Raw genomic sequence first — 18575 nt, forward strand, 5'->3', positions numbered from 1 at the left:
TTTAGCCAAGGCGTTGTCTCTTTATTTTCTTTTTAGCCACGGCGTTGTTTGCTTATTTTCTTTTTAGCCACGGCGTTGTCTTTTTTTTTAGCCACGGCGTTGTCTGTTTATTTTCTTTTTAGCCACGGCGTTGTTTGTTTATTTTCTTTTTAGCCACGGCGTTGTCTGTTAATAATCTTTTTAGCCACGGCGTTGTTTGTTTATTTTCTTTTTAGCCACGGCGTTGTCTGTTTTTTTTCTTTTTAGCCACGGCGTTGTCTGTTTATTTTCTTTTTAGCCACGGCGTTGTTTGTTTATTTTCTTTTTAGCAACGGCGTTGTCTGTTTATTTTCTTTTTAATCCACAACGTTGTCTGTTTATTTTCTATCTTTGAGTTTGAATGTTCCTCTGCACGGTATATTTCGCCCTTCATTTGTAGTATACTGACATTTTCAAGAAAGACGTTATTCGTTTCTGCATTATGATGAAAAGAGATGGGGACATTATAATGAACACGCGAACACTAAAGCTGTGTTCATATACCAATTTTTCCCTTGAATTTGCTTATACATGTAGTTACTTCACATCAAAAGTGACAGTGTTAATCTCTGATAAATACGAATCGATATTGTGTGTGACAATGTTTTTGGTATTTGTCTTGACCAAAGACGCTAATGCACGGAATCCCCTCCCGAGTCCCATTTGTTTTAATTGTTATAAGAGTTCATTATTTTCACTATTTGATGTTTTCTTACGATATTAAGATAACAGTATTATATTTCCGTACTATATTCTTTACCTTTTTACTCGTCTATTTATTCCAACTGATATTTTATTTTTTCAAAAGATTTATTCCTAGAAATACTTTCTTAATAATGTGAAATATATTTTGTAGTGTCACAGACTATCATGTTGTCTTATATAATATGGAGAACTTGATGTACTGTAATTGTGTAACATTTAGTTTTTGACCTCATTCTTGATTTCTTGTTTTTTCTTGAAAATTTGCAGTTATTCAGCTGTTATCTGATAAGTAGTTGGGACAGGTCAGAGTGATCACTCTCGCTTTAAAAGGATAAAAATGTTTTTATATCTTTTCTTCTGAAAAATGCAATAAGATAAAATACTATCTATGTTTATATTTTACAGACCATATGAGGTCAAAAAAGGCCGCAACACTTTTCATTCTTTTAGTGAATATCTTAACTGCAGAAGCTATGTTTTTTATTCTTACAGAATGGCGGACAGTAAATTCTGTGCTGGTTGTCAGCGTAGTGATGAAGACATTCCAGCTGTATCTTGGTGCAGTGACTGCAGTGAACTTGTATGCAATACGTGTTCTAGAGTTCACGAAAGGATGTCCCCGCCTCATAAGGTAATACCAACGCAAGAGATACAACAACTCAGTTCGTCACTTCTTACATTGTCCAAGAACTGCGACAATCATCCAGATCAAAAGATTGCACTGTACTGCTGTCAACATGACAAGGTAGTCTGCGTGTCATGTGTTCCGATATCACATCAAAATTGCAAGTCTATCATTTCAATTGAAAAAGCTGCTAGAGGCGTGAAAGGTGGTACCGCTATTTCTGATCTAGAGAGAAGGATTTCAAACCTATGTCAAGTTACAGAGAACAGACGGAGTCAAAGTGAGAAAACACTTGTAGATTTAGAAAAGAGTCGTACCAAAATAAAGACAAGGGTGTCTGAAATCAAACGGAAAGTCATTGTTCATTTAGATACGTTAGAAGCAGAGATACATAAAGATATTGATTCTAAGTATTCAAATTGTACTGAGAGTGTGTCCCGAAATAAAGATAGCATACAATCCAGTGCAGACTCGCTGTCTACATGGAAAAGCGATCTACATTCACTGAAGCAACATACATCAGAAGTTCATTTATTCCAGGTGGTAAAATTTCTAGATGCAAAAGCTTACCAAAAAGAATTAGAAATCAGAGAAATCCAAACAGCTACTGTTCCGATACTTAAATATCATCCGTCAGAATCTGAGTCGAAAATTAAGAAACTAGTACAAGACTTGGGTACAATAACGGTTGAAAATGTCCAAGTACCAATGCCCTTACTAGATATCGATCAACAAGGTCAATTGCTAGTGAAAGACAAAAGAAAGTTATCACTGACTCATTCATTCAAGACCACGAAATTAGGTAATGGAGTACGTATAAATAGTGGATGCTTTATTTTTGATGATTAGTTACTTCTCAAGAAAAACATTGGCAACCAACTTTTTGTTTGTAAACTTGATGGATCAAACTCCAACGTGATTAAATTGGATTATACACCACATAATATCAGCTTATATTACAAAACCCATGCTGTAGTATCTGTTGAAGATAAAGGTATCCAGATCATCGACCTGACATCTTTGACGCCTGGAAGGATAATTCAAGCTGAAGGATACTGTAGAGGAATCACCAGTTTAAAGGACAAGATCTGGGTAAATAATGAATCTTACACTCTAACCATTGTGAATATCAATGGTAAAGTTCTTAAAGAAATACAAACAACATTTGATCCTTGTGATATTTGTGCCAATCAGGATGGTGATGTGTATTGTACTGACTTAGATAGTGATAAAGTATTCCTAGTTTCTTCAGATGGAAAAGAACGTGAGATATACAACAGTACTGACCTGGAACATGCTGAGGGTGTAGCTGTAGATGACCGTGGTGATGTGTATGTAGCAGGATGTGTATCAAACAACATACATAGAATATCTAATGATGGACAGAAACATGACATCGTCTTGACAGCAGACGATGACATCTATGGACCGACTGGTTTATCTTACAACAATGAAACAAGAGAACTGTTAGTCTTAAACAACCATTGTAAATCAATCAATATCTATAAAACCAAATGAACACTGGCAAATGAACACTTATAAATGACTGTAAGAATTGGTGATCAGCGGAAATATAAACAATAAGTTTTTATATCTTAATGACAGATAGGTTTATACAACCGAGTTTTCTAATTTTGCTTTTGCTTGATATCTTTTCCGATTTAGCCGAGAGTGATACAATACCTATTTAGATATGAAGTGTAATGAATATGAGACTTTTAATAAATAATGACAACTTCAAAAATCTAGAAAAATATATTGATAGTTTGTTTGTCCTAGTCGGAAGTTACTTTTCAAACTTGCACACTGAACGGCACTATAAAGGATGGGTATGCATATTTCGGTCACACATTCTATTTAAGTTCATGAAAGACTAAAATTGTGAGTCAATAATTTGAGACTTCTATAATTAGATCAAATATTTAAAAAAAATACCTGTCAGTGAATGTTTCCTCATTGAATCGTGTCATAGACATATATCACCAGAGGTTAGAAATAGAGAACAAAGGCTGACTTTTTTTTTTCTTTCATCTATTTAGCGGAATGTAATGTATAGGTTAGCGGGCGTTCAACAATTGAAGAAAAAACGAATACTGTATAGGCACCAATAAATGGCCTAGTCTTTATAATGAATTTCCCTCGCCTTACGGCTCGCGAAATTTAACATTCTCCCGACTAGTATTTTTCGCAAATAACACTCCTTAACATGATATATCCGTTTAAAATTAGACTTTTAAATCGTAACCGATTGGTAGCCCAGAGGTTTCATGGAAATGTTGATATCATTAACATATAACAGAATTCATGGACGGGTTCGATTCCCAGAGAAGGCATATGGAAATTTCAAAATGTATAGGTAAGTTATTAAAACAATTCCACTAGTGAGCAGAAATAGTCAATTAGTCAATTCAAACTTAATGAAAGAAGGCACACAAAGGAAGCAATGTATATAACATGGTGAGCTCATTTCAGCGACTGAGTTAGGAAGCGTTGATTCTTGAAAAAGAATCCACGGTACATGAATAGGCTGACGTCACCACAATGGTTAAACAACACTCAAGAAAAACAAATATGACAGACATAGATAAATGACAACCACTGAATTACAGGATCCTGACTTAGGAGAGATACATAAACAAGTAGTTTTATTTGAAACCAGTAGTCAATAGTAAAATATAGTAAAAGTCGTGGCGATCTCATTTTGAGGGATAAAATTATTGTAAGGAACTGCAATCATAAGCAGAGAACCCATCCTTTTAAAAGAAAACATTTTATTAGAGCGCCACTGATAATTTTACTGCAGGCATAATGCGCACCTGTCTCACAAAGTAATTACATTTTATATCGGTTCAAACTTTTTCAAAATATTGACAAATAAAGACTATTTTTTGCGTTATAATACAGATTTATGACTCCGCAGTTCATATCTTTTAGACAGGTAACAGACTTTGCCAGTTGCACGTTCTGGTACACTTTCAAGTAAGAGCAACATAAAAAGTATGTATTTGAGTTCACTTCTTTAGGTAGCCCTTACTTGGCCCAGTACCAGGATGTCCAACCACAGCGAAAGTAACTTGTTGAAATGTTAAACAGTCTAATGTCAAAAGTCGGTAATACCGCAGTCCCACTACGCCACGATCGCACTACGATCTGTGAAAAAAATGCAAATTTTAATGATCGTAGTAGGATCGAGTAGATCGCAGTTAGGTCGTATCACGATCGTGGTGAGGTCTTCAATATCTTGAAGATCGTGGCCATCTTTGAACATGTTCAAAACAATCGTGGTGCGGTCGTGGCAAATTAGGTCGTAGTAGAAGCGTAGTGTGAGCGCACTAAGATCGTAGTAAGATCGCAAATGTCGCTGTACAATCGTAGCGAAAGCGTGATTCTATTTTGATTGCACTACGATCTCACAGCGACGTTATCACGACCTCACTACGACCATCACGTTCTCACCACGACCCAAGTACGTTTCCACTACAACTATACAACGCTGTTCACGACCATAGTACGATTGTAGCACGCCCTTGCCGTCCTCATCACGCTCTTCCCACGACCTGACTACGTTCACACTACGACCATCATTCTCATTTTCATGTTTTACATGAAATATATAAAAAAAAATCCCTACATTTTGTTTGTCTGAATGTTATTATCCATTTGCTCTAACGGCTCAACCATGCTTCTCTTTTTTTATATAGATTAGACCGTTTGTTTTCCCGTTTAAATAGATTTACACTAGTATTTTTTTGGGCCCTTTATAACGTGCTGTTCGGTGTGACCGAAGGCTCCGTGTTGAAGGCCGTACCTTAGACGAGAATGGTTTACTTTTATAAACTGTTACTTGAATAGAGAGTTGTCTCATTGGCACTCATACCACATCTTTCTATATCTATTGACACATCTGTGTCATCTCTGCTATCGTTCACTAACATATGGTCATTTGATCTTTATGAAATAGGTTGTAATTTAGGTTGGATTGGTCGGTCCGACATCTCTGCTTGATTAGGATTCGTTACTTAGCTCCCTCTGCCTCTACATCAACCCCTGCCACCACGCCCACGTGTTCTGGTAGATTTTGGTGGCATGACTGTATTGTTTCCGAGAAATCTACGTATTAATCAGAAATAGAAGGAATGGAACTGTATTATATTTTTAACATGGAACACGATGTTGATGTTATTGCTGAGAACTTAGTACGATCGCGGTATGAACGTAGTATAATCGTGGGAAGAACGTGATATAATCGCATTAAGATCGTGTTGCAATCGGATAACTCGTGGTATGGTCGTGGTGAGAACGTGACGAGCGTAGAAAGATCTTGATAAGCGTAGTAAGGTCGCAGATTAAGCGCGGTGAGAACGTGGTATAATCGTAGCGGGATCGTTGTAGAAGCGTAATGAGGACGTAGTGGCATCGTGAAAGCAACGAAAATTTACATTTTCATGCCGCTCATACCGCGACCTCACCACGATCTAAATTTATTTTAGATCGCGGTGAGCGTGGTGCAATCGTGGACTAGTGGGACTGGGGATTTATATGAAAATAATGAGTCTATTGAAGAGTGAAATTGTCAATTTTGAATGCTATTTTTGAATAATTATTTCTAATTATACATCTTCAATACTTGCAAGAAAAAGTAATCAAAATTTCGTTAAGATTAAAATGCAAATATTACTATCGAATTTATAAACCAATCAAAATTATCAACTTAATAAAAATTACTATCCGCGACAAGGTAGAATTGTGATAATTTCTATGTAAATATAAGTCACATATGTAGATCTGTATCAACTATATTTAATCAGTATATGACGAAGCATTTTTATCAAACTATCTACCTGTATTATACCTGTTATAAGTATAACCACAACTATCACAGGAGGATCTGTGTATCAGGAAAACTAAAAAGAAAAAATAAAGATGGGCGTCAAAGTTCACGTAGAGTACTGGTATGTTATTGTTTTTTATTCACATCTATTGTTTTAAGATTTTTTTTAAATTAAACGGATTCAGCTGTGATATTGATTTTTTCATTCAAATAGTTTCAGGTGAATTTCAATTTAGTTTAGGAAGATCGATTGATTGGTGTTTGCTAAACGTCAAACGCAAATATGTCCTTATTGTTATTGACCAAGTTTTTATAGAAAATAATTCCCTTCCTTTATACAGATAAATGAAAAAGCAATGTGCATAATACCTGGCACTGAATCTATAATTATGTCGGTCTAAAACATATAATTATGTAGGTCCCATTTCTAAAAATACATGTAAAATTATGTTTATACTGAAAGAAATCGTCTGATAGGTCAAAATGTACCACTGATAAACATGTCAGAGCTTATGTAATGGTATCTTTTGAATAAATAAAGAAAGAAGTGTGTGTTACTATTTTGATTAAGCAACACGTATAGTATCAATGCGAGTATTCATTTCTATGTTTCGGAAATAAGTGCGGCATATGTTGTCTCTTTGAAACATTACTCATTTCCATTTTCTAATAATTCTATCTATATTTTAAAAATATTATTTATCAAATTTAAGTCGTTTAACTTGAATATCAATTTATCATAGAATCAATAGCGTATTTTGCTTGTTTATAAGTACAAGCACATACAAATGGAAAACTTTCATAAATATCGATATATAATGCATGACCTAGACTTCTTTTGTAATTTAGTAATTTTTAAAGGTATATAATACATTAAACACATATTGTATGATCTATTATAAAATGGTCTGTGAACATATAAAGGATTATTCAGTTAATCATGACACAGCAAGTTTTAATTTCACAAAAAAATACCTGAATAGGAAGTAATTCTATATTTTATATTTTAAATTTATATGTTTCCCGACACGAGAACGACCTCAGGGTTGCAATCAGTTAATCGATCTTCCGACCTGCAGTGAAGAGACAACCGTATCTCCTTTATATCGGGGATTTAAAATCCGATGTCTCGTGTATAGATAGTGCATCGCTCTCTGCACGTTATGAAACTACAGAACTCCTTGGGGCCTATTGCAAGGCTGGATGTTTGTGTCTATCCAAATATATCCCCTTGTTCCAGTGGCCTTCCGAATTTTTCGCATTTTTATCCAGATCAATCTCTATCACTGGACTAAAGCATTATAACATGTATAAATATGTCTTCGTTCAGGAATATGACAGTAGTTCTGGTCCATTCGTTTTTGATGCGTTTTGTTATTTGATTTTTGCCATGTGATTATAGACTTTCCGAATAGATTTTCCTCTAAGTTCAGTATTTTTGTGATTTTACTTTTTTCTCTTCAATTTACCCCCCCCCCCCCTTTTTCCTCCTTATTAAAACAGCTGGATGCTACGAAATAGCCAATAACTGCTTAAATTGATAATAATTTTAGCAATCTTCACCCGGCAGTAAAGCAGAAATAATTGAAAGATCTTGAAAAGTTAAATCCGATGACTCTTGTATATAGTATGAACCGTTTTACAACTCTGGAGATCCTAAGGTAGCCTGTTGCGTGGCTGAATTGCTATCTCTATCCAATACAGTAAACCAACTTATTTTAACGAGCGATTTATTCTCGTGACGTTCGTCAGTAAAATCATTACTCTGATATTAATCGCCGCAAATATGTAAAAATAGGATCTTTCATTATTTGACTACATCAAGTAGTTTGAAAATTGTCAAATTAAACCGTTGCGTTGTGAACTTGAAAGATCTCAACGCGAAAAAAAAGTATCCGCGAAAATAAGTTGGTTACAAGAACACACTCTTGTTCCAGTGGTATCCAAATTTTCCGCCTTTCATCGCGATTCATGTATACTACATGACTTATTCATTGTTAATTTGCTTTCGTCCTAAACATGCACGAAATATTTGCCACTGGTGAATCAATCGTTCATTGAAATGAACCACATATTTATGGAAATGCAGAGCTGTAACTTTAAGTGTAATCTATAAAATATCTTCATTTTCTAATTTTTATTTGAGTTCACCAAAGAATGTCCCCGACTCACAAGGTAATACCAACGCAAGAGATACAACAACTGAGTTCTTCACTTCATACATTGTCCTAGAACTGCGACAATCATCCAGATCAAAAGATTGCACTGTACTGCTATCAACATGACAAGGTAGTCTGCGTGTGATGTGTTCCGGTATCACATCAGAATTGCAACTTTATCATTTCAACTGAAAAAGCTGATAGAGGCGTAAAAGATGGTACCACTATTTCTGATCTAGAGAGAAGAATTTCAAACCTATGTCAAGTTACAGAGAACAGACGGAGTCAAAGTGAGAGTACACTTGTACATTTGGAAGAAAGTCGTACAAAATTAAAGACAAGGGTGTCTGAAATCAAACGGAAAGTCATTGTTCATTTAGATACGTTAGAAGCAGAGATACATAAAGATATTGATTTTAAGTATAAAAATGGTACTGAGAGTGTGTCCCGAAACAGAAATAGCATACAATCCAGCGCAAACTCGCTGTCTACTTGGAAAAGTGATCAAATCCACTGAAGCAACACACATCAGAAGTTCTTTTATTCAAGTTGGTAAAATTTCTCGATGCAAAAATTTACCAGAAAGAATAAGAAATCAGAGAAATCGAAGCAGCTACTGTTCCGATACTAAATTTTTTTCCGTCAGAATCTCAGTCGAAAATTAAAAAACTAGTCCCAGACTTGGGTACAATAACGGTAGAAAATGTCCAAGTACCAAAACTTGTACTAAATATAGACAAACAATATCATTTTCTCGTTAGAGATGAAATAAAGTTGTCGCTGATATATTCATTCCAGACCACAAAATTAGGAAATGAAGTAGGTATCACTAGAGGATGCTTTATATCTGATGATAGGTTACTCTTCTGTAGGTACAGGGAGAAACAACTTTTTGTTTGTAAACTTGATGGATCGAATTCCAAAAGGATTGAATTGGATTATGCACCACAAAATATAAGTTTATATGACAAAAACTATGCTGTAGTAGCTGTAGGTGGTGCAGATATCCAGATCATCGACCTCACATGATTGAAGCCTGATAGGAGAATTAAAATTGAAGGAAGCTGTAGTGGAATCACCAGTGTGAAGGACAAGATATGGGTAAAAAATCAATATAATACTATAACAATTTTGGATATCAATGGTAAAGTTCTTAAAGTATTACAAACAACATTTGATCCTTATGATATATGTGCCAATCAAGATGGGGATGTATATTGTACTGACATAGCCAGTAATGAAGTATTTTTAGTTTCTTCGGATGGAAAAGAACGTGAAATATGCAGCAGTCCTGACCTGAAAGGTTCTTATGGTGTAGCCGTAGATGACCGTGGGGATGTGTTTGTAGCGGGATATACATCAAACAACATATATAAAATATATAATGATGGACAGAAACGTGACATTGTCTTATCAGCAGACGATAGAATCGATCGGCCGACCGGTTTATCTTACAACAATGAAACAAAAGAACTATTAGTCGTAAAGGACTATCGTAGATCTATCAATATTTACAAAACCCAATGCACATATGAAGACTGGCTAATGAACACTAAAATGTGAGAATTGGTGATTAGCCGAATATATAAACAATAAGTTTTTATATCTTAATGACAAATTGGTTTATATAACCAAGTTTTCTAATGTTGCTTTTGCTTGAAACTTTTTCAGATTAAACTGTTGAACCATACCGAGAGTGATACAATACCTATTAAGTTATGATGTGTAATGAATACGAAACTTTTTATAATAAATAATAACACATTAAAAAATCTAGAAACATATATTGATATGGTTTTTTGTACTAGTCGGAAGTAACTTTTCAAATTTGCTCAAAGAGGAAGAGAAGAACAATGTAAAGACGGGTATGCATATTTCGTTCACACATTCTATTTTAGTTCATAAAAGACCGAATTGTGAATCAGTAACTTGAGACTTCTACAATTAGATCAAATATTTAAAAAAAATATCTGAATGTTTCCTCATTGAAACTAAACAAATTAAAATAGTACCAGTTGTTTAAAATAAAGACAAAAGGCTGACTTTTCAAAACCAATGTTTTTTTTTATTCTTTCATCTATTTATCGGAGAGTAATGTATAAGTTACCGAATGGCCTTCAACAATTAGAAACAAGAATGTGTCCCCAGTACACGGATGCCCCATACGCACTATTATTTTCTATGTTCAGTTGACCGTGTAAATGGGGGAAAATCTCTAATTTCGCATTAAAAGTAGAAATATCATATCATAGGGAACATGTGTACCAAGTGTCAAGTTGATTAAACTTCAACTTCATAAAAAAGTACCTCCAAAATTGTTTTTTGGTTTTTAACCAAAACTTTAACCAAAACTATAATCTGAAGCGGAACAGACGAAAGAACGGACGAACGGAATATCGAGAACTGCGTCTGTTTAATCTATAGTTCTGTAATGTTGAGCACTGGGTCTGTTTAATATATAGTTCTGTAATGTTGAGCACTGCATCTGTTTAATGTATAGTTCTCTTAGGTTGAGCATTGCGTCTGTTAAATTTATAGTTCTGTAATGTTGAGCACTGCGTCTGATTAATTTATAATTCTGTAATGTTGAGCACTGCGTCTGTTTAATTTCTAGTTCTGTAATGTTGAGCACTGCGTCTGTTTAATTTATAGTTCTGCTATATCAAAAACTGCGTTTATTTAATTTATAGTTCTGTATTATCGAGAAGCGTCTGTTTGATATTTTAAAAGTTCGGTAGTGTTTAACATTGTGTTTATTCAATATTCAGTTATGTTATTGCTTAAATTGAATTTGTTTTACCTAACATAAATGTGTTTAAGTAAAATGTTGTTTGTCTTTTGTCATATTCCGTATTTTGGATTGGCGTTGTCCGTTGTCTTTGACTTGTGAGTTTTTCATTTCCCGTTTGGTCACGTTCGCCTTTCTCTTTCGTGAAATTCTCTTTTTGATACCAGAAGAACAGAAATAATAAAAGAGGGGGGATACCATAGTGCGAATGAAATACTATATGTTAAAGAAAGACAGACTTCTCAATGGACAAACAATAAAAGACGAGGAGACGGATAATTTATAAACACAAAACACTACACACTACATGGGACATTACAGATTGAGCAACACAAACTCTACACCCCCCTCCGAAAAAACAAAACAATAATTGATTGATTGATTGTTGGTTGCTAAACGTACCAAAAAAAAAAAAAAAAAAAAAAGCCAGGATGCATTTGACAGGCTGGGAACGGTTGGGAACTCTAGGTAAATTGATGATACTCCTCAAAATGACAAGTTAATGGTCAGGATTCATAAGGCTATACCAAAATGACATACCTTTCGAGAGTTAAAACAAGAATCTAACAATGCTAAGTACAATCGGAATTCTCAATATGTAATACCGATTCGCTGTCAGGACAGTGGATGGTTTTTAACTAATTTCTATCAAGAAACCAGTTCGAACACGAAAGGAGGTGTTGATTACACGTAACACGTTCTCAATTCTTTTGAATTTAAAAACAATCAATTATAGTTATCACCCCTTAATATGTCTAGATGTAATTTTCTCCATTAGTAAACAATTGAAACATCTTAAGCCAATTACACTAAAAAAGTGAATAGACTGTTAAACAACCATTTTGCAAATGATAGCAAAATAACATACAATTCCTTTATGAAGATTAAACTGCAAGTAATAAATTGGAAAAATACCACAGCAAACATAATTTTTATTGAAATAAAATGTGTCACGTCAAATCTAATGATTTACTCCTCTAATAATGAAGTCTAACTGAAGGTGAGGGTGCCGATCTTTGTCGGATATTGGTCGGCAATGATGTTCTCCTGAAAAGATGGACTTGTTCATTCATAGTCTTAACGGAGCAGAACATAAGCACTGCCTGTTCCAGACACCGCTATGATGTATCTCCTGCTCGGCTGCAAATTGCACAGGAACATATCAAGCCTGCATCAGTTTCTAAGGAGTGAAACAAAGAGTAGGTAAGCAAGAGTGGGTAAGCAAGAGTAGGTAGGCAGCAAGAGAGAGAGATAGAGAGCGAGAGTAGAACAGAGCGATTGAGAGAGTGGGAAAGACCAAGAGTAGAACAGAGCGAAGAGTAGAACAGAGCGACAGTAGAACAGAGCGGGAGTAGAACAGATCGAGAGTAGAACAGAGCAACAGTAGAACAGAGCGGGAGTAGAACAGAGCGAGAGTAGAAAAGAGCGAAAGTAGAACAGAGCGACAGTAGAACAGAGCGGGAGTAGAACAGAGCGAGAGTAGAAAAGAGCGAGAGTAGAAAAATGCGAGATAAGGAGAGAGTTGGACAGAGTGGAACAGAGCGAGTGTAGGTAAGCAAGAGAGAGTGAGCGAGAGTACAACAGAGCGAAGAGAAGAACAGAGCGATAGAGAGAGTGGGAAAGAGCGAAAGTAGAACAGAGCAAAGAGTAGAGCAGAGCGGAGAGTAGAACAGAGCGACATAGTAGAATAAAGCGGAAGTAGGAGAGTGGAAGAGCGAGAGTGGAAGATCGAGGTAGCTAGAGTGTGAAAGCGAGGTAGCGAGAGTGGGAGAGGGAGAGAGTGGTAGGGGAGAGATTGAGAGTTGGGGTGAGATTGAGCGAGAATGGGAGAGAGTGATTGTGGGCAAGAGTGCGAGATTGGTAGAGAGCGAAAGGGAGAGTCGAAAAGGGCGGATTGAGTGAAGCGAGTGGACGAGAGAGAGCGCGTGGATGAGAGAGAGTGAGGATGTGAGATTTAGAAACTGAAGGGGAGTGAAGGCGATGCTGAGTGTTAGAGTAGGAGAATTAGCGAGTGTGAGTGAATGGATGCCTGAGTGTCAAGGTGGAAGACTGGGTCAGAAACCGGGTAGATAAGTGAAAGAGCGGGTGAAACAATTAGTTAGTGGATTGAATGTTTAGTGGGTTAAAGGATGAGAGTGAGAGGCTACGCAAGAGTAGGTGAACGATAGAGTGTTATGGATGAGTGAAACGGAATGCGTGAATAAATGGGCAAGCGAAACATTGAAGTGAGTAGATGAGACAGAGACCAAGGAAATGACAGGGGTTAAGTTGATATGTGGCAACATATTGAGTAAATGGAACAGTTAGAGAATTATGAGTGAAGAGTATCTTCATGAGTCAGCGAGAGAAAACGTGAGTTGTTAGTGGATGACCAAGCGATGAGTGAGCGAGAAGCTGTGTGTATGAACAAGCTAGAGAACGGGGATAAAAGTAAGTGGTAGAATGAGCGAAAAGACAAGTGAGAGAATTAGATGGATGAGCGGGTGAACGGTCAAACAAATGTTTGAGAGTGAGTAAGTGAAGGAGTAAGAGTAAATAAAACAATTGAATACTTTAATAGTATTTAGATTAAAATAAATTCTATGAAATACAATATAAACAATAAAAGAAAACCAACATGTGAATAGATGCCGAACAGATATAATGGTTTACATTTTTCAAATTGTAACAAGGCCTTTTTAACTTTTTTTAATATGAGCGTCATACGAAAATGTGGGATGAGTGTCATTGAGACAATCTCCACACAGTTCACAATTTGTAAAAGTAAACCACCATAGATCAAAGTATGGCCTCAAAACGAAGCATTGGCTCCAACCGAACAAAAAGCTATAAAGGGCACAAAACAAAAGTTTTGATTGAACATTCTGTCCGGATAGTCTACGAGTTGTATGCCGCAAGAAGTTTTGATTGTACATATATCCGGATAGTCTCCTAGTTGTGTGCCGCAAGAAAATGTGATGGTACAATCTGTCCGGATAGTCTCCTAGTTTTGTGCCACAAGACATTTTGATTGTACATTCCGTCTGAATAGTCTCCTAGTTGTGTGCCGCAAGAAGGTTAATAGGTTATATGTTCAATTCCTAGACAGGTCAAACAATAGATTTTAATACAGTTTTTGACATTTTTTTTATAGGTTATAAATTCCCAAAAGCCAGGTCAAATCAAGCGTTAAATTAGTCCAAGATACAAAAACGTGTTAAGAGAAATGTCTTTAGGTTTAGTGCAAACTAGCATACTAGCACAAAGCAAGGTTCATAATATAACATTCTAATGCAAAGTTATATAGAATTTCCCGTCTGCTTCAGGGAAATGCTTAAAAGATATTGACGAAACTTGATTTTTACAAACGCATAACTGGTATAAAGAGTTATCGCCATGACCCAAGGTCTATCCTTAAGTAATTGTTAGTCTTTCAATTTATTTGAGGTAAATTCATCTTTGTTAAGACAATCTGGTTGTTGTCGGTTAAGAACTGTTCAGTCTATGCCTAGACTTTCAGTATCCTTTTGATTTTAGTTGCAGAAACCAACATCATACGTATTTTTTTTCTGAAAAGTATCTAATAAGTATTGGAATAATTTCAAGCGAAGTGAACATGACTGAACGACTTGATTGTTCAGACATTCACATGATTTTCAGATAAAACTTGGTTTCCTGACACAGGTACATGTATTAATGCATAGTAATCCAGGAATTGAATATAATCTACTATCGAAGATAAACATAGATTGATTTGTTGATTACTGAGTTCCCTTTAATTTCTTATCTTTTGGGTAGATGTTCTCACTATACGCCGCTCTTAAGACACCGGTAATGTATCCCTGCCCATTCCCATTCCCATGAAATCACTGTTTATTAAAGATGTGTAATTTAGTATATACAAAGCTTGCAATCAATTTAATTATGGTGCAAAAAATAATATATTTCCCTTTTCTTGTCATATGTTTCGGGTAGATGTACGCCCTATATACAGATGATCACAGATCTGAACACGCAAAAATAAGCCGCTAAACGGTATGTTGTGTAACCATTAAGGCAACTATATAAGCGACAGAACATTTGTAATGACCCATTTTCTATAACTAATTGTACTCACAAACTGGTTAGCTGCAAGGTCTTTAAATATCTTTTTCTTTTTATCAACATTAATACAAATGCGATTTAAATTTAACCACCGATTCAGTCAAATCACCTTTGGAGCATTTAAATAATCTCCCTTTAATTGAATGGGTATTTCCACTGAAAACGAAAGTAATTTTAAGTTACCTTGATTGATAAAAGCAAAAGACAAAGTTTTTGTTTTAAACAAACTGGATAGGTAAGTTAAATCAAACAATCATATTTATAATAGAAAAGTAAAACTTCTAATGATAAAGATGACAATACAAATTGTTTGTTTACGTCGGTCACCAAGGTTGTTCAAAGTAGCTTACAAACCGCAATTTCGAAAATAACATATAAAAAGTATGTATGTTATGATTATTTGAAAACTACATGCAAAGGCATTTTGAGGTGTTTTTTTTTTAATTGAGATACTGAATTGTCTGGATTTTCTTTCTGTTTTAGCCACGGCGTTGTCTGTTTTTTTTTCTTTTTTAGCCACGCCCTTGTCTATTTATTGTCTTTTTAGCCACGGCGTTGTCTATTTTTTTTAGCCACGGCGTTGTGTTTATTTTCTTTTTAGCCACGGCGTTGTCTGTTTATTTTCTTTTTAGCCACGGCGTTGTTTGTTTATTTTCTTTTTAGCCACGGCGTTGTTTGTTTATTTTCTATTTAGCCACGGCGTTGTCTGTTTGTTTTCTTTTTAGCCACGGCGTTGTTTGTTTATTTTCTTTTTAGCCACGGCGTTGTGTTTATTTTCTATTTAGCCACGGCGTTGTCTGTTTATTTTATTTTTAGCCACGGCGTTGTTTGTTTATTTTCTTTTTAGCCACGGCGTTGTTTGTTTATTTTCTATTTAGCCACGGCGTTGTCTGTTTATTTTCTTTTTAGCCACGGCGTTGTTTGTTTATTTTCTTTTTAGCCACGGCGTTATCTGTTTATTTTCTTTTTAGCCACGGCGTTGTCTGTTTATTTTCTTTTTATCCACGGCGTTGTTTGTTTATTTTCTTTTTAGCCACGTTGTTGTTTGTTTTTTTTTCTTTTTAGCCACGGCGTTGTTTGTTTATTTTCTATTTAGCAACGGCGTTGTTTGTTCATTTTCTATTTAGCCACGGCGTTGTTTGTTTATTTTCTTTTTAGCCACGGCGTTGTTTGTTTATTTTCTTTTTAGCCACGGCGTTGTTTGTTTATTTTCTTTTTAGCCACGGCGTTGTTTGTTTACTTTCTTTTTAGCCACGGCGTTGTCTGATTATTTTCTTTTTTATCCACGACGTTGTCTGTTTATTTGCTATCTTTGAGTTTGAATGTGACGTATATAATTTTTCTGACGTCAGACACTCAAATCAATCCATGTGTTCGTAGATAGTAGATGTTTTTGTGTCCTGTTAAATTGTTCCTTTTAAAAGTTTTGGATTCTCATAAATTCTATGTATAACTTTTGGACTAGTTTGAATCTAGGTCTATTTCTGTAATTTATTCTGACATACTTTTGATTTTTTAACCCTGTATGCTTACATTGCCTATGTAAATTTTAAAATTGTTTGTATGCACATTGAACGACAAATTTATGTGACGTATATAATTTTTCTGACGTCAGACACTCAAATCAATCCCTGTGTTCGTAGATAGTAGATGTTTTTGTGTCCTGTTAAATTGTTCCTTTTAAAATTGTTATACGATGATGACTGATGTACCCATATTTTGACTATTTTATTAATTGTGACTGTTTATTTAACGCATCATTTAAATGTAGCGGAATTTGATGAGACTGTTATTAAAGTGAGAGGGTTAGCGCTATAGAACCAGGTTTAATCCACCATTTTCTACATTTGAAAATGCCTGTACCAAGTCAGGAATATGACAGTTCTTGTCCATTCGTTTTTGATGCGTTTTGTTTTTTTGATTTTGCCATGTGATAATGGACTTTACAAATTGATTTTCCTCTGTGTTCAGTATTTTTGTGATTTTACTTTTTCCTCTGCACGGTATCTTTCGCCCTTCATTTGTAGTATACTGACATTTTCAAGAAAGACGTTATTCGTTTCTGCGTTATAATGAAAAGATATGGGGACATTATAATGAACACGCAAACACTAAAGCTGTGTTCATATACCAATTTTTCCCTTGAATTTGCTTATACATGTAGTTACTTCACATCAAAAGTGACAGTGTTAATCTCTGATAAATACGAATCGATATTATGTGTGACAATGTTTTAGACATTTGTCTTGACCAAAGACGCTAATGCACGGAATCCCCTCCCTAGTCCCATTTGTTTTAATTGTTATAAGAGTGCATGATTTTCACTTTTTGATGTTTTCTTACGATATTAAGATAACAGTATTATATTTCCGTACTATGTTCTTTACCTTTTTACTCGTCTATTTATTCCAACTGATATTTTATTTTTTCAAAAGATTTATTCCTAGAAATTCTTTACACTCTTAATAATGTGAAATATATTTTGTAGTCTCACAAACTATCATGTTGTCTTATATAATATGGAGAACTTGATGTACTGTAATTGTGTAACATTTATTTTTTGACCTCATTCTTGATTTCTTGTTTTTTTTATTGAAAACTTGCAGTTATTCAGCTATTATCTGATAAGTAGTTGGGACAGGTCAGAGTGATCACTCTCGCTTTAAAAGGATAAAAATGTTTTTATATCTTTTCTTCTGAAAAATGCAATAAGATAAAATACTATCTATGTTAAACTTTATATTTTACAGACCATATGAGGTCAAAGAAGGCCGCAACACTTTTCATTCTTTTAGTGAATATCTTATCTGCAGACGCTATGTCTTTTTTATTCTTACAGAATGGCGGACAGTAAATTCTGTGCTGGTTGTCAGCGTAGTGATGAAGACATTACAGCTGTATCTTGGTGCAGTGACTGCAGTGAACTTGTATGCAAGACGTGTTCTAGAGTTCACGAAAGGATGTCCCCGCCTCACAAGATAGTACCAATAAAAGAGATACAACAACTCAGTTCGTTACTTCTTACATTGTCCAAAAACTGCGACAATCATCCAGATCAAAAGATTGCACTGTACTGCTGTCAACATGACAAGATAGTCTGCGTGTCATGTGTTCCGATATCACATCAAAATTGCAAGTCTATCATTTCAATTGAAAAAGCTGCTAGAGGCGTGAAAGATGGTACCGCTATTTCTGATCTAGAGAGAAGGATTTCAAACCTTTGTCAAGTTACAGAGAACAGACGGAGTCAAAGTGAGAAAACACTTGTAGATTTGGAAAAGAGTCGTACCAAAATAAAGACAAGGGTGTCTGAAATCAAACAGAAAGTCATTGCTCATTTAGATACGTTAGAAGCAGAGATGCATA

At 35.1% G+C, this 18575-nt stretch overlaps 1 protein-coding gene and 1 long non-coding RNA gene across 2 annotated transcripts in view; both read left to right on the plus strand.

Annotated features, from left to right (window-relative positions):
- The first annotated feature begins 1216 nt into the window (after nucleotides 1-1216).
- Nucleotides 1217-2866, plus strand: LOC134694275 (uncharacterized). The gene is made up of 2 exons (XM_063555278.1): nucleotides 1217-2150; nucleotides 2325-2866. Exons 1-2 carry the CDS (start codon nucleotides 1217-1219, stop codon nucleotides 2864-2866), a joined length of 1476 nt encoding a protein of 491 aa, XP_063411348.1.
- A 3279-nt stretch (nucleotides 2867-6145) lies between these two features.
- The window catches only part of LOC134695396 (uncharacterized), a 50921-nt gene continuing 38491 nt past the window's right edge, over nucleotides 6146-18575 (plus strand). Inside the window, exon 1 of the long non-coding RNA XR_010102746.1 lies at nucleotides 6146-6300. This is a non-coding gene — a long non-coding RNA (uncharacterized LOC134695396). The remainder of the gene's footprint in view (nucleotides 6301-18575) is intronic.

Source organism: Mytilus trossulus, chromosome 13 (genome assembly GCF_036588685.1).
Source record: "Mytilus trossulus isolate FHL-02 chromosome 13, PNRI_Mtr1.1.1.hap1, whole genome shotgun sequence".
Classification (NCBI taxonomy): domain Eukaryota; kingdom Metazoa; phylum Mollusca; class Bivalvia; order Mytilida; family Mytilidae; genus Mytilus; species Mytilus trossulus.

Excerpts from the sequence above, each read along its gene's own strand:
- LOC134694275 (XM_063555278.1), top strand. The coding sequence starts at position 1,217 with ATGGCGGACAGTAAATTCTGTGCTGGTTGTCAGCGTAGTGATGAAGAC. Across the intron at positions 2,151-2,324 it reads ATTCAAGACCACGAAATTAG|TATCTGTTGAAGATAAAGGT; the intron begins GTAATGGAGTAC and ends CCCATGCTGTAG.